The sequence below is a fragment of the Perissodus microlepis genome, chromosome 5 (assembly GCF_051167445.1).
Source record: "Perissodus microlepis isolate ML-2025 ecotype Zambia chromosome 5, ASM5116744v1, whole genome shotgun sequence".
NCBI lineage: Eukaryota > Metazoa > Chordata > Actinopteri > Cichliformes > Cichlidae > Perissodus > Perissodus microlepis.
The window spans coordinates 23,810,298-23,824,429 of NC_140465.1; the positions used below are offsets into that span (position 1 = coordinate 23,810,298).

General features: G+C 41.2%; 1 protein-coding gene across 1 annotated transcript in view; it reads right to left on the reverse strand.

Annotated features, from left to right (window-relative positions):
- Positions 1 to 14,132, reverse strand: part of il17rd (interleukin 17 receptor D) — a 34,040-nt gene that overhangs the window by 4,199 nt on the left and 15,709 nt on the right. Inside the window, exons 3-12 of the mRNA XM_084928967.1 lie at positions 11,818 to 11,940; positions 8,400 to 8,518; positions 7,187 to 7,307; positions 5,601 to 5,645; positions 5,115 to 5,266; positions 2,672 to 2,737; positions 2,382 to 2,436; positions 1,339 to 1,449; positions 712 to 896; positions 491 to 606 (exon numbers count right to left, since the gene is read on the reverse strand). Of these exons, the coding sequence (XP_084785093.1) occupies positions 491 to 606; positions 712 to 896; positions 1,339 to 1,449; positions 2,382 to 2,436; positions 2,672 to 2,737; positions 5,115 to 5,266; positions 5,601 to 5,645; positions 7,187 to 7,307; positions 8,400 to 8,518; positions 11,818 to 11,940 (1,093 nt within the window). The remainder of the gene's footprint in view (positions 1 to 490; positions 607 to 711; positions 897 to 1,338; positions 1,450 to 2,381; positions 2,437 to 2,671; positions 2,738 to 5,114; positions 5,267 to 5,600; positions 5,646 to 7,186; positions 7,308 to 8,399; positions 8,519 to 11,817; positions 11,941 to 14,132) is intronic.

Here is a 14,132-nt window from a genome sequence, read left to right on the forward strand (position 1 = left end):
CACAGGTTTAGAAACCTGTGAGCCTACCATAAATTAAATCATATATGCATCAGCATCTTTAACACATTTTGTGTTTTAATTCAACAATTTTAAAAGATTTTACTATAAAGTAACTACTGAACACCTGACTTATTTGTTAGTTCAAATTCTGATGTTTACTTTTGATAAAAAGTGTTAGAGGCATCTAGTGGCCATTTGAGGAACTGCAGCTGAAGGCACTTTCAGCGCCTCAACTGTAATATTCACAAAAAAATACAATTAAATATGAAGAAAACATTCACTCTGAGCCAGGGAGGAGAAGTCTCCCTGGCTAAATTTAAAAAAGAAGAATGAGACTTCAGAAACAAAGACTAATTAAAATTATACTGTACACTCATAAAAATTAAGCATAAAAAATAAATAAAACCAAATCAAACTAATGAAATCTAAATTCTAATAAATGTGATTGTCTGCTTATTTTTCTATAGAAACAGGAGGGTAAGGTGAGTACCGCAGGCCTTTGGAACAGACGGTGATGATGAAGTTTGCTTCATCCAGCTGTCTGCTGAGCCATGACATCTGACCCTCTTTGCACATCTCCAGGTGTTCCCACAGGTCCAACACAACCTGAACATGAGTGAAAATAATCAGTTTGATTTTTTTCATGTTTTCTATATATTTTTCCTCCAAGTCTTTTAGTGGTCCTCAGTTTCTTCTTCATGATCGTCTCACCTCACAGCAGCAGAAGTCCTGCAGGAAGAAGGCGAAGCTCTGGATGACACTGGTGTGTTTGGGACAGTCTCTGTTCGAGTAGCAGATGAAGACTTTGGGGCGGGGCCATGGCCGCTCAGTGGTCAGTGCTGCGCTGTGATTGGACGACTCGCTGCTCTCCTCATCCAGCTGACTGTAGATGTTTTCTAAAGGAGGGAAGAGAGGATTGTTTTAAAATGCAGCCATACATTTAAAGTATGGTGACAGAAATTCGGCAACTGCATTTGAATGACAAATGACAAAAACATTAAGATAGCGGGGATGTCGTGCAGTCACATTGATTGATTGACTGATCATTTATTCCGAGCATGAATACAGCTAATACTGTCTTCTAGTACAACAAGTGCTCGAAAAGGAGTGGAAAGAAGTAACACTTATATATTCCCACCCTTTTGTAATGCAAAGGTTTACAAGGGTAATTGCTTTATACTGTGTACACCTCTCAAGATAGTAAATCTGGGGTCAGTTGCTGTCTAAAGGAAAGAAAGTCATTTACACAGCAGATGATCACAATCACTAATCATTACTAACAACGTTAAAATGGGAAGAAACTGAGCCCCTTAAAATATGAATCATGGTTCCCCTCACCTTGCTGCTTCTTGCGACACATGACTGTGAAGAGGGTGGCAAATGCTGACATGACAACCAGCGGCACCGTGATGGCCATGGCACGGATAGGTCCCGCCCAGGGGGAGTGGACTGGAGGATGGAAACAAACATACCCATTTGTGAGGCAATTAGATCAGACTGTTATTTCAGTATTTCTTTCCCACAAAAAAATGATAGTAGTGGGCAGGGCAGAGTCAACGACTGAGCTAAATAGGTCTGAACTGAAGTTGATGTTTCATTGTGTGCACACAATGAGAACTGATTCCTGGAGTAACCCTGACTCGTTTCTAGATCCAGTGGATACATAATCTCTCCAGTGGGTTCTGGATCTATGTCGGGGTTTCGTCTTAGTTGAGCATGCCATGAAAACGTCTACAGGGAGGCTACCAGGAGGCATCCTAATGTCCAACAGACTTTTTTAAACTCGGGGGAGAAGCAGGATGCTGAACTTTATTTTACTAAAATTCACCTTGGACCCCTTTGTTGTGTAGAATCAATTTTGGTTTGTAGTTACACCTCCAGCCACTAGGTGGTGCTAATTTTTTATTATAAGGTAAAGAAATCAGAAAAGTCAGAGATCCTTAATGAGCTGACAAATTAGTGAAGAGGCAAACTCCTTTCTGGCTGCCAACATGCCATTGTATTTTATTGTAGTCTATTGCCTCAATGTGGACAATGCCTTGTGCTCAGCATGTGGTAAGATGATATACAGAGTCATGGACAGACCAGAGCATTCACTGAAAACATGTCATTAATGTCTCACTATGACAGCCCCTCAGTGGCTTTAAAAAAATGGATTAAAACTGTCAGTAAATCAGGAACAGCAGTGTTGCACAGGTGGGCTGTTCACAGTGGATTCAGTTAAATTATTTTTAGTGCAGTCATCAAAGGAATATTTATTTAATCGTGTATTTTTAAATCAAACTAAAGACCCAACAATACTAAAGATGAAATGGTGGGATGTCAAGGTGTCTGTGGCCGTCTTTTATATACAGCGTACTGTGTGGTTGTGCGCATCTCACCCTGGCTGACGTGGTGCTGAGTGTGCATCCTGGTGGTGTTGCTGTCATCTTTCAACTGAGGAAGAGAAGAGAAGAGAAGAGAAGAGAAGAGAAGAGAAGAGAAGAGAAGAGAAGAGAAGAGAAGAGAAGAGAAGAGAAGAGAAGAGAAGAGAAGAGAAGATTGTACAGTTTAAAACTGATCATTTTTGGTCTATAAATCATCTTCGGTGAGGACTAGGCTCCAGCAGAAACCAGTTTAACCAGCTGTGAATGCTCTAAATGGAGCTCAGCTCTGTGCTACATTCATGTACCTCTATAGTGTAGGTCCCTGGAGTCACGTCCTGGAGGATACATGTCATTCTGGGCTGATTCACATCCTGGAAATGGTAAAACACGACACTTTAGTTTTCAATAAAGACTAACATCTGCAATTAAATTTTAGCTTCCAGATTCAATCCCAAACTCCTTCTGACAACGCACACACTTTAACAAAAGCCTGCTCAGGAGGAGAGGAGGTACAACTGAAGGCCAAAGAAGTTTTAAAAATGTTTTCAAAGCACATGAGAAACAGTATATTCATCAGTTTATTGTACAAGTATTAAACAGTGGTGTCAGTATCAGTGGGGAGTTGGTGCCGCCTTAATATCAACCCTGATATAGTGACGGGACAGGTGTGCCTTTTTTCATTCTTCACAAAACTGCTTCTTTCTTTCCTCACAACCCCTTAAAGGACAGAAACTCCCCTGTGTGTGTGTGTGTGTGTGTGTGTGTGTGTGTGTGTGTGTGTGTGTGTGTGTGTGTGTGTGTGTGTGTGTGTGTGTGCGCGTGCAGTTTGTGTGTCTCCTGATGGTGTTGATACTGCGAAGACAGACAAAAGAAAAGAGCTGCTGGAGCGAGATCAAGGAGGATGCAGGTAGGACGAGGCTGGAACAAAAGCTTTTCACGCCACCTTCCAGTCCGGACATGATCAGGTAGAAACTCTGGATGTGGTTGGATGAGATTTAGGGGCGAATTATAGGCTTCCACATCAAATTCATCGCAAATAAAATGTGTTTACAGCTGCTCCACAGTGGCCACACATGAAGGCGAAGTGAAAATATGACCATTATATAGAGCCGGGAAGGGGGAAGGACAACACACATTTTCACAGAAAATACTAGAAGAAACTATGAGAATAGTTTGGAGAATCAGAGACAATCACATGTTTGTAACAGACTGCTAACTTGCTATTTCAGGGTGAATCTGCCACAAGAGCCCATGTTTTAGAGCATCACACACTCTACCATGAACCCCTCCACTGTAAAGCACCAAGCGAAGCAAAATAAGGTCCAATGATGCCTACGTCTATTAGATTCAGATAGGACTCCAATGGCCAGCAATCTCAAATGTTCTTTTCAGGCAAGTCCAAACAAATGTATTTATTGAAAGGAAAGAATTCAATAAAAACACGTCTTTACAGGGTTTCAGCAGCGACCAACAAAAGCATTTCAGTTCTTTTTGTGGTGGCAAACAAAAAAAAAAGGACAGAGTAAACCCTCTTCTGTAATCTAAATAAATACATCTCTGGAAACAACAGCATTCACTTTTTACCCACAAGCTGATCTGCTTCCCAAAACAAAGAAGAAAAAACATTCTTTGGTAATTTTCCATACAGTTTAATTCAGCTTTTTCCCTCAAACGATTAAACCCTTTTTCCAAACAAAACTTAAGAGCTTTCATGAGAAAATCTCTGGTGGTCTATAGGTACTCAATAGGCACCAATATAACCTCTTCCAGTTTAACTATCACAGAAAGAGTCCACCCAAGCTTATCTTCATATTTTTACATGCTGTACTGACTTTTTTTTTTTTGAGAAATTTAAAACTTACTGTTTATTGATAGAGCCCAAATTTTAATAACATGTATGTAATAAGTCCATAGTAACCAAATACATTACTAAAAGTGAAATAATTGGGCTTTTTTTTTTTTACACATTTTTCTAGATACAGAGTTGTCATGGGTGTGTCCCTCAAAACTGTAAACAGGAAATTTAGCTTGAGCGTGTTCATAAATTTTTGTGATGCACTCATTTTTATGAACTGTATTAAAAATAAAATAAAATGCATATGCAGTTTGAAGAAACACGGCATGTACAGCAAAATTAACTATTTCCAGTAGTGCACTCAAAGTTCTACGTGTTCAGCTTATATGCACAAAGGCACAAAATTAAACAGTTTTCAGCAGCCACAGTGGATCTGTGATAGGCCTTGGAGAAAGAAAATACTACAGCTGCTCGGAAAATGACATCATTTCTCCGCTGTTGCTGAAAACCACGTGGTAGTTCACGGTGAAAACGTGATGACGTATATTCCAAGTGTTGTTAACAGCTGGTCAGATTGATAGAGTACCAAAGGAAACAGCGCTCTGGGACAGCTGATCTCATGATATTTAAGTGCGGTTGCATGCAGAAAGACTTATTGCTATAATTTAGTTGGTCTAGATATGCAAATGGTGATTGCAAAGGGTTAAATATGATACCAGTTCCTCAGGTTTTGTCATCTCCTGCTACCCAGTATATTTTCATTCGCCTACACAGTCCTTTGAATTTGAATCTGTTTACGGAGATTTATTAGAGTATTTATTACAAAAACTGTCACGTTTCTCATTAGAGGTCACTGAAAACCTGCTCGAACATGGCGGGTTTTAGAAAACTTTTATAAATCTGAACTTAACTGACGATCAATGTCAAAATGTATTAAACACAGCTGATCTTACCGGTTTGCAGCGCTGCAGTTTGGAGGGTCCGTCCGGTCGTAGTTTGTAGTACAGGTAGTAGAAATGGAAACCAAAGGAGGGCGGAGCCTGATCAAAGGCCACATGAAGGCTCGATCCGAGCTGAGACACATTCAGCGTCTTTGGTGTCCAGACTGGAAACACAAGGAATAAGAACTCTAAACTCCCACGACTTCTTAGATATTGCAATAAAACAAGTACAATAAGAACCTTTCAAAAAATACAGCAACATTTCAGAAATTTAGGAACACATTGTTGTCTTTTTCCGCTTAAGGTCACCGTAGCCTCCCCTATTTCTCACCATTTCACCTACACAGGAAAACTTGAATCGTTTGTGCAAAAACTAATTCACAATAAACTGATCTAAGAGCGAGGCGGGGCTGCGTCCAGCTTTGGCAGTGTAACCAGCTCCCGACTAAGTCGGCCTACATGTGGCTCTGGTTATGACGACGACACTGAGGAACTTACATGGTTTGCAGACCAGGTTGTCTGATCCGAGGAGCATTTCACACGCTGTAGGGAAACAACAAAAAAACAAAACACACAGAGAGATGGTTACAAAGTTTGTTTTATTGTTCTCATTGTACAGCCTCAGTTTTGTCTCAGCTTATTAAAAAAAGGGGATGTTTTGGGAAAACTAGTCTGGCTTGGCACATAGTGAAACACACAACCTCACAGCAACTCCTAAGCTTTATGCATGTTCTGTCTTGTGATCCATTTAAACTTGCTTCCAAGATGGTGCATGCATCTCGGAGCAGTGCAGTAAATCTGTCAGTCTAGCAGCATTTTTGTTTTTATCTTGCTTCCAGTATTTAATGAACACGTCTCCATCTGACTCCACATGAAAGTAAACAGTTTTCTTCAGAACGGTAATTTTTAGGTGTCTCAAGAGGTGAGGACACTGACGTCACATCTCTTCATTGGCTCCCTGTTAAATCCAGGATCAAACTTAAAATTCTTCTCATATACAAGGCCTTGATAATCAGTCCCCATGTTATCTTAATGACTTGATAGTACCATATCACCACATTAAAGCACTTTGGTCTCAGACTGCAGGCTTACTTGTGGTTCCTAGAGTATTCAAAAGTAGACTGGGAGGCAGTCTCTCCAGCTTTCAGGCCCCTCTTCTGTGGAACCAGCTCCCAGTTTGGATTCAGGAGACAGACACCCTCTCTACTTTTAAGACCAAGCTTAAAAGATTCCTCTTTGATAAAGCTTACAGTTTTAGCTGGATCAGATGACCTTGAATCCTCCCTTAAGTTATGCTGCAATAGGTCTAGACTGCTGGGGCTTCCCATGATCCACTGAGTGTTTCTTTTCACATCTGTTTTCACTCACTGCATGTTTACACCTCTCTGCATTTTATCATGAGTTATTATTAATCTCCTGGCCTTTTTTATCCTGTCTCCCTCCCCTCTGCCCCAACCAGTCACTGCAGTTCTGACGGAGGTTCCTTCCTGTTAAAAAGGAGTTTTTCCTTCCAACTGTTGCAAAGTGCTTGCTTATCTGATTGCTTATCTGTATTATTGTAGGGTCTTCGCCTTACAATATAAAACGCCTTAAGGCAACTGTTGTTGTGATTTAGTCTTTATACTTTAACTTTATTGAAACTGAATTGAACTGATTTAAATAGAAAAAGAAAACATGAAAACAAAGCATCTTGTATCTTGTTTTTGTTTATGTCGTCACGGGTATTACATACCGGCTGTATATATAAACACTCACATGGTAGAGGCTTGTGCATCCTGAGGTAGCCACGCCCTAAATCATACTCTGTTTTATCGTCCCTTCGAAGCCTAAATGGGACAATTATATTATAACAAAGAAAACGTAAAACTATGCTCACCTCTAACCAGTCGTGGCAGATGGCTGCCCCTCCCTGAGTCTGGTTAAATCTTTACCTTAAAGTGTAAAGTGCCTCGAGGTGGCTTTTTGTGATTTGGAACAGTAAGATGATGTAAGAGGCGCCTGAAAAGGCTTTTCTAAACAATCAATGAATCAGCTGATCGGCTAAAAGCTCAGTCCCATACATTTGTGAGGCATGTAGGACTCACAGTTAGTTTTGAGGAAAGACGGAGGGAAGAAACTCTCGTTCATCTGAGATGGAAAGGGAACCACACGAACCATGTAGTCGGTGTCAAAGTTCAAACCGCTGAACGGCTGACTGCTCAGCTTCTGTACAGGAAAACATTAACAAACACAAACGTTCAACAGTGAAATTAGAAGGAAATGATGAGCGACAGTCTTCAGAGGAAATGAAGTAAATCGAAATAATACAGTTTAGCAACAATGGTAAATATCCGAGTTAATAAAGCACAAACATGTTTGCTTCATCCATTCATCGGGAACAGTGCACATTAATTGAGGTCATTGTGCCAACATTTTTTTTATCTGTGGACTGCAGGCATGCATTGATTTAAAGCAGTAAAAAAGATAAAAGCAGACTCTAATGAGCATGTATATGTGGACTTATTAAATACAACATCTCAACAGAAGAGTGACTCAGTGAGCCAGCTTACACTGTGTGGTAATTATTTCAAGGCTTCAGGGCCACAGATGTTTCAAGTATTCAAGTGTTTATCTTTATCCAGGCAGTCATGTGCGAGTTTATTGTCAGTGTCCTATAATGACGATATTTTGGAAGAATGAAGACTGCAGATAGTGTTCCTGATCTCTTACAGTACATTACCGTCAGCTTAGGAGGAGATTATTACACAGCCAGCCTGCAGCGGAAAGGATTGACTGAAACCACCAAGGGAGCTGAAGTAATTTCATATCGATCGAGGGCCAAAAAGCAACAAAAAACAAAAGAATAAAGTAAAACAAATACACAAAACTATATTCTGAGAGGTCTGCACAATGACTCAAAGTGCTGATGTTAAGCCTAATATGCATTAACAACCCAAGAAACTGCAGATGAAGATCCAGAGGTATGCCTTATGGAGACCCAGGCTCTCTGTCCACTCCCAAGCAAACCCAGAATGGTGTCAATTACAAATCCCTATTTTGAAAAATAGAAAGAATTAGGAGTGTTCTGCCTGTTTATGCATGTCTGCTTCATTTTACAAAAAGTGTGCAGGGATTAACATGCTTATCCCTCAAAACAACATTTTCTTCAGGGCTCCTTGTCCCCCAGTTCCAGCACCCTCGATAGCCGCCTCTAACATGCTTATATTTGGAAGAAGCATCTTATCCTTTGAGCGATGTGCTACTGCAGGAAATGTGAAAAGCCAGCAGTTCAAAGTGTTTTTGTGGAAATGGCCCTACCGTGTTCTTGTAGGAGAAGTTGAGCTGTCGTGGGTCTTTGAGGATGAGGTGTTGACACTGTTTCCCTTCTGGATTCTTGTCCTCCAGGTAAACTCTGAAGCCTTTAATGTGTTCAATCCCTGCAGAGACGCAACACCAAGTTCAGTCTCACCACGTCTGCATCCATCTTTTCTCTTCCTCTGTCCTCACCAGTCTTTTCTCCTTGCCTTTTACCAACACATCCATATCTTTATTCACTCTCTACACTACACTCCTAACCAGATCTAGTTTCATTCCTACCTTCTTCTTACTCTCCTTTCTGCCTTTCCTTGTTCCCTCCTCTTCATCCATCTTTCCCCTTTTCTCTGCTGCACTCATTTCTATTGCACAGTTAAGTAAATTTTCTACTATATTAGTACCCCTTTGATTTGAGGTGGGATTTTTAGGTGGTCATGGTAGAGTTGCATGAAAATACCTTGATATAAACACAGGAGAAATAGGTTTAATGTAATACCTTGTCAGTGCGTGCTTGTCACAGCTACTCGACAAACTTACTGGCAGAAAAAGGCAAAAGACTGAAAAGGTGGGAATCTGATGTGTTGTGCCACTTTTGAGTCATCTGCAGACGTATTCTCACTACCAGAAACACTCCATGTTGTTTTTGGTGCAAGTGTTGCCTGAATTGAGGCCACGGGTCAACTGTTGCTTACTGTGAACTCAGTGGACTATTACTTGTGGTATTCTCACTTTGTACTAAGGAGTTGGGAGATTAAAGACCACTAAATATCTTGCGATTTGCAGTGTCAACATTAACTCTAAACAGTGCTATAAAATCTTGCATTTAGTTATGAAAAATTATATTTGATGTAGAGAAAGGAAAGTAGCACTAATAAGCAGTAGGGCAAAGACGATGATACCTTAATCAGTGAATATAAATGGGCACATAGCAGCTAATGGCCTAATTTTCTTCTTAGAGTCTTGCCAACTCTTTCAGGATGCTTCCTTCAGCTAATCTTTTTGTGCCCTTTCCTCAACTCTTCTTTTCAGACCATGAAAGGTCTAACTGGTTTTGATACCTGGTACTTTTCTACAGCTTATTTTACATTACAGATAGTAACCAGTCAGTGTAGCTGGGAATCATCCCAGCTAAACAGCAACCAGTCACAGCAGATAGCTACAATTAAAAACCAAATAGTGTGTAGAGCTAATTCACACAGTGATAACAAGGCCTCAAACCTACCCTTGTTTCCTTCTTTCCTGTGCCTCCTTATATCTCCGCCTATCCCCCAGTTCTCATTTTTCTCCCCCCTCCACTCTGTTCCTTCATTTGCATGCATCTCCTCTCGTCTCCACCCTCCATATTTTCAGTCCTCTTCGCTTCTCCTACAATCCTCCACTCCTTAAACCCCCGTCACTCCTCTTTGAAAGCACACCTGTCTTTTAATTATACCTATACATCGACCGGACATGTTTTTCATATTAGCTCTCCAAGAGAAAGACAGGGAACATGAGAGAGAGATGCAGCAGAGCAGGTTTTTCTGTCCTGAGGCATATTTCTGAACACCTCTCTCGCTCCCTCTTTGTGAGTCGTCGATGTTTTGCATTTTAACAGCAGAAGCAGCCTGAGGTCACATTTGATCTGTTTTTCTTTCTCTCCTTCTCTTCAGTATAAATTTGGACAATCTTTATTCAAACTCAATAGCAATCAAACAAGAACCACGGGTATCTGTTTATCACAAATACAAATCTAAAACGACCCCTTTTCACCTCTTTTATAAGATTGGACACATGTAAAGAGTTTATTGTTTGTGGTGGACGGTATTTTTTGTAAGTCGATCGAGTAGTCTGAATTGTGGCAGGAATGGTTATGTTGCCTCACAGGAAAGAGTTTCTTGCGTCACCCGGGGCCTTTCTGTGAGGATTTCCTACAGGTACTCCGGTTTCCTCCCACCCCCCAAATACAAGTTAAAGTTAATCTGTGATTCTATATGGGCTCCGCATGTGAGCAAGGGAATAAAATCTATAGAAAAAAAGAGTGAAAGTACGAGTAAAAGTAGCTTGTAGTTGAGTTGCTTTGAGTGATCAGCAGTAGATGCTCTACTGCATCTCTCTCTCATGTTCCCTGACATTATTTTTGAAGATTAAATGCAGCTGCAAGAAGTAAAAGGCTAAGACTAGGCTCAGTTCAATGTGATGATGCTAAATGTCTCCAACAACTAGTCTTATTTATCCCTGGTACGTAACATGTAGAAGCTTTGCCTTCTCTGGGAAAAACACAGTGGAAATATCTAACCAGCTATCCATTCATCTGTTATTTGCCACTTATCCTGTGTCGTTTGGGCAGCAGCTTAAGCAGAGATACCCAGACCCTCCTCCAGGCCATGGCCTGCCCCCAGTGACCGAGCTGCTCACCCCAAGGGTCTCTAAGGCTGAGTCCAGCCACCCTTCCTACAGCTCGTGACCACAGCTGAGGGTGGGAACGTAGATTGGCCAATTGACAGCTTTGCTTTCTTTCATGCTTAGTTCTCTCTTCACCACAACAAACCTGTACAGCATCACTGCAGACACCACACCAATCACTCGTGACCAAGACCGCAAGACTCCTACTACTCCTACCTGGGGGAAGCAGCTTGTTCCCAAACCAGAGTGGGCAATCCACTCTTTGCTGGCTAGGAACCATGGCCTCAGACTTGTGACTCAGCACACGGTGGAGGTCATGGCTCAAGGAAGCTGACAGACTCACACAAGATCCTGAGACCTCTGAATCCGACAACCTCCACCCCTTTAAGAATTCTGTCCATGAAAGTTCTGAATGGGATCCGTGAACCAACTTCTACCTAGAATGAGTCCAACTTAATGCTGGCAATGCAAAACAAGCTCTCACTGCAGTTAACAACAATTAGTCACAGAGCTTATTTCGGGTGACCAAAAAAAGAAAAAAGTCTTCCTGTCCAACTCCCTAATTTTACTCATCTGGTGTGCCACAGCCTTCAGCCTTGTTTCAGATAAATTCTGGGTTTGTCGGTAAAGTCTTGGCTGTCTTACAGCAGAAACCTTAAGCTGTCCAGATCTCAAAGAGGAAATCTGGCAACATGTGAGTATGACAGGGAGAATTTCAGGGAGATTTCTGCCTCTCCCTCTCTGTGTGAGAAAACAACAGGCCGTTTTGTCACAGAGAGGGAGAGGCAGCAGAGGTTCACCTTACACTGTGCGCACACACATTCCTTCACGGTCAAATCGCGGCATTGTTGTGTGAGATGCGATCCTCTTTCCCTCTCTTTCCGGCCCCGATCAAAGGGACACACACGCACAGAGCTGGGTAATCTTACGATTTGAGCACTTTGAACTTTCTTGCTCTTCCCTCAACTTTCCCTGTTCTCTCTCTAAAACTGTCTCTCCGGATGATCGTGCAAAAAGGCAGGCTGACAGGTAAACAGACCTAGTGGGCTCGCAGACCAGTGGACAACCACGGCGGCCTGATCGTCGCAGGCTAGATGACTGAAGGAGACGTTGGTGACCTCACGGATCATGTGCTTCCCCAGTGGGTAGTTTAATGAGCAGTCTGCAGAGAGAAACAGAGAGATATGAAGAGATTAACAACCGCACTTTAACATAAGATTTAATGGTTCTTGAAACAGAAATCTGAGCCTGATGGACAGAGTAAAGATTAAACACTGCAGTTAACATCTTCACAGCCATTTAAGGACCATTCAGGCTCAATTCCAGATTCTTGCAGGAAGGTTGTGGACAACTCTGTCGATTCTTTTATTATAGTTTCCAGCTTGTTACCATTCATAAGTTAAAATTAGGTATCTTGAAATTTCTACTTTGCAGCTAAAACATCTGAGAAAACAACACAAAATTGAGAGAATAACTTGAAATTTGAGACATACATTAGTACAGTAATTAAAAATTACTGTACTAATGTATGTCTCAAAAATGGGAAAATAAACAAATAAAACCACAAAACTATACAAACTGATCAAGGTACAATAGACCAAGATCATGCTAAAATGAAGGATATGTAATTCTGAATTTAAAATATAAGAAAGTTTATGGTCCAGAGCTCTGGTGGGAGATGCTCTGCTCTACTGACCTTTCCTTAATGGTCAGGCTTAAACTCAGACATTTATTTCTATTCTTAGGTCCATCTTTTCATTTCAACAGCTCCATAAACCTCCTGGTTAAAGTTTCTGCAGCCAATCAGGAGAAAGTTAGACTTAAAGGGCGGAGCTAAAACAGCTTGTTTGAACTAAGTTAAAGAAGGCTTAATTTGAACTGTGAGTTGTTTAAAGCAACTTTAATGAGAGTCCAGAATGACTGAACATAACAAGTCTACTTTTTTAAAAGTCATACGATTGACATCTTTTGTGTGTCATTATCTTTAGACCCTCTAAGGAGATACTTTGAGTTAAATTAAGAAATGCATTATTAGCAGATTCCACAGCTGTCCGATCTGTCATCCATATTTTATTAACCGCACCTTCATTAATTCAGTCGCTCTGGGTTGTTTGTCATTCACCTCCTCTCGTCTCCAACATTTCTCTTTTTTTATCTTGAGAGACACGAAGTTGGAGGGGCGGAGGAGGAGGAGCAGCCAGCCATGAACCGAGAGGGATCGGAGGAAAAAAGATGGACTTAGGATGTAGAAAGAAAAGAGGCGTGAACTCAGACACGACTGACTGCTCCCCTTTCCTCCTGCTAACCATCTATTGACAGAAGTGAGGAAGAAGCTGGGAGAGAAGAGCTTATAAAAGATGGAGACGGATGAGAGAACGTTAGACACGAGTCACTGCTCCTCTTCCTCTCGCCTCTTCATCCTCCTCAAAGCAGGGTCATGTTCAGGGCTAAAGGAGAAGGTCACAGCTGGTTGCTCCTCTTCCTCCATCTTCCGTAGGATGTATGGAGGAGAGGAAGGCTGCAGTTCTTTTTACTCTTCTTCCTCCTTCCCTAATCTTTGGTTTCAGCATTTATAAAACAAAGCAGTGTAAAGACAAAAGAACGAAAAGAGGGCTAAAGTTCACTGCAAACGTTTTCTTTAGCTGTCCCCTTTTTTCTTCCTGTTCGCTTTCCAATTTAAGAAGCATAGGAGGAGGCGCTCACACAAAGCACAGAAAGAAGAGGAGGCTGAAGGAGACCATCACAGTTGCTCCATTTATTTGTGCATCCTCATGTTCTTTCAACGCTTCATCCTTCAAAGTAGAATTATGACAACTTGAACCTACTGTTTTTAAAGTATCAGCTTCAGCTGACGTTCTTCTGAAGCAGATTTCAGTCTGAGTAAAAAAAATAGAATTATTCAATGACAGTGAGGCGCTGTCAGATTTCTAAAATGCATAATCTTTCGTTTTGGTTAAATCCTCTGGAGCATGTGACACAGTTTGAGGCACTCCAACTGGATGCTCAAATCCTGGACATACTGTCAGCAAACGAAGACCAAAGCCAACAATTAGTTACCATTCAGTTAATTTTCTGAACACTTTTGTCAGCTAGGGAGGGCTGGAACCTATCCCAGCTGGAGCAAAATCCGTGGACATAGCTGTGTTGAGATCATCCATGGAGAATAAAACTCAAATAAATGTTTTGACTAGCTTTGCTTTTTAAAACTAGGCTCCAGTTTTGGCCCCCTGAAACTGGTGTATTAAGTAAGTGCTGAAACCAACAACAAAGACCTTAAATCTTTCCTCTCATCAGGAAAGTGTTTCCTAAGGTTATCGAAGGAGCTGAAGGATGGACTTCGATGCAGTCACACGT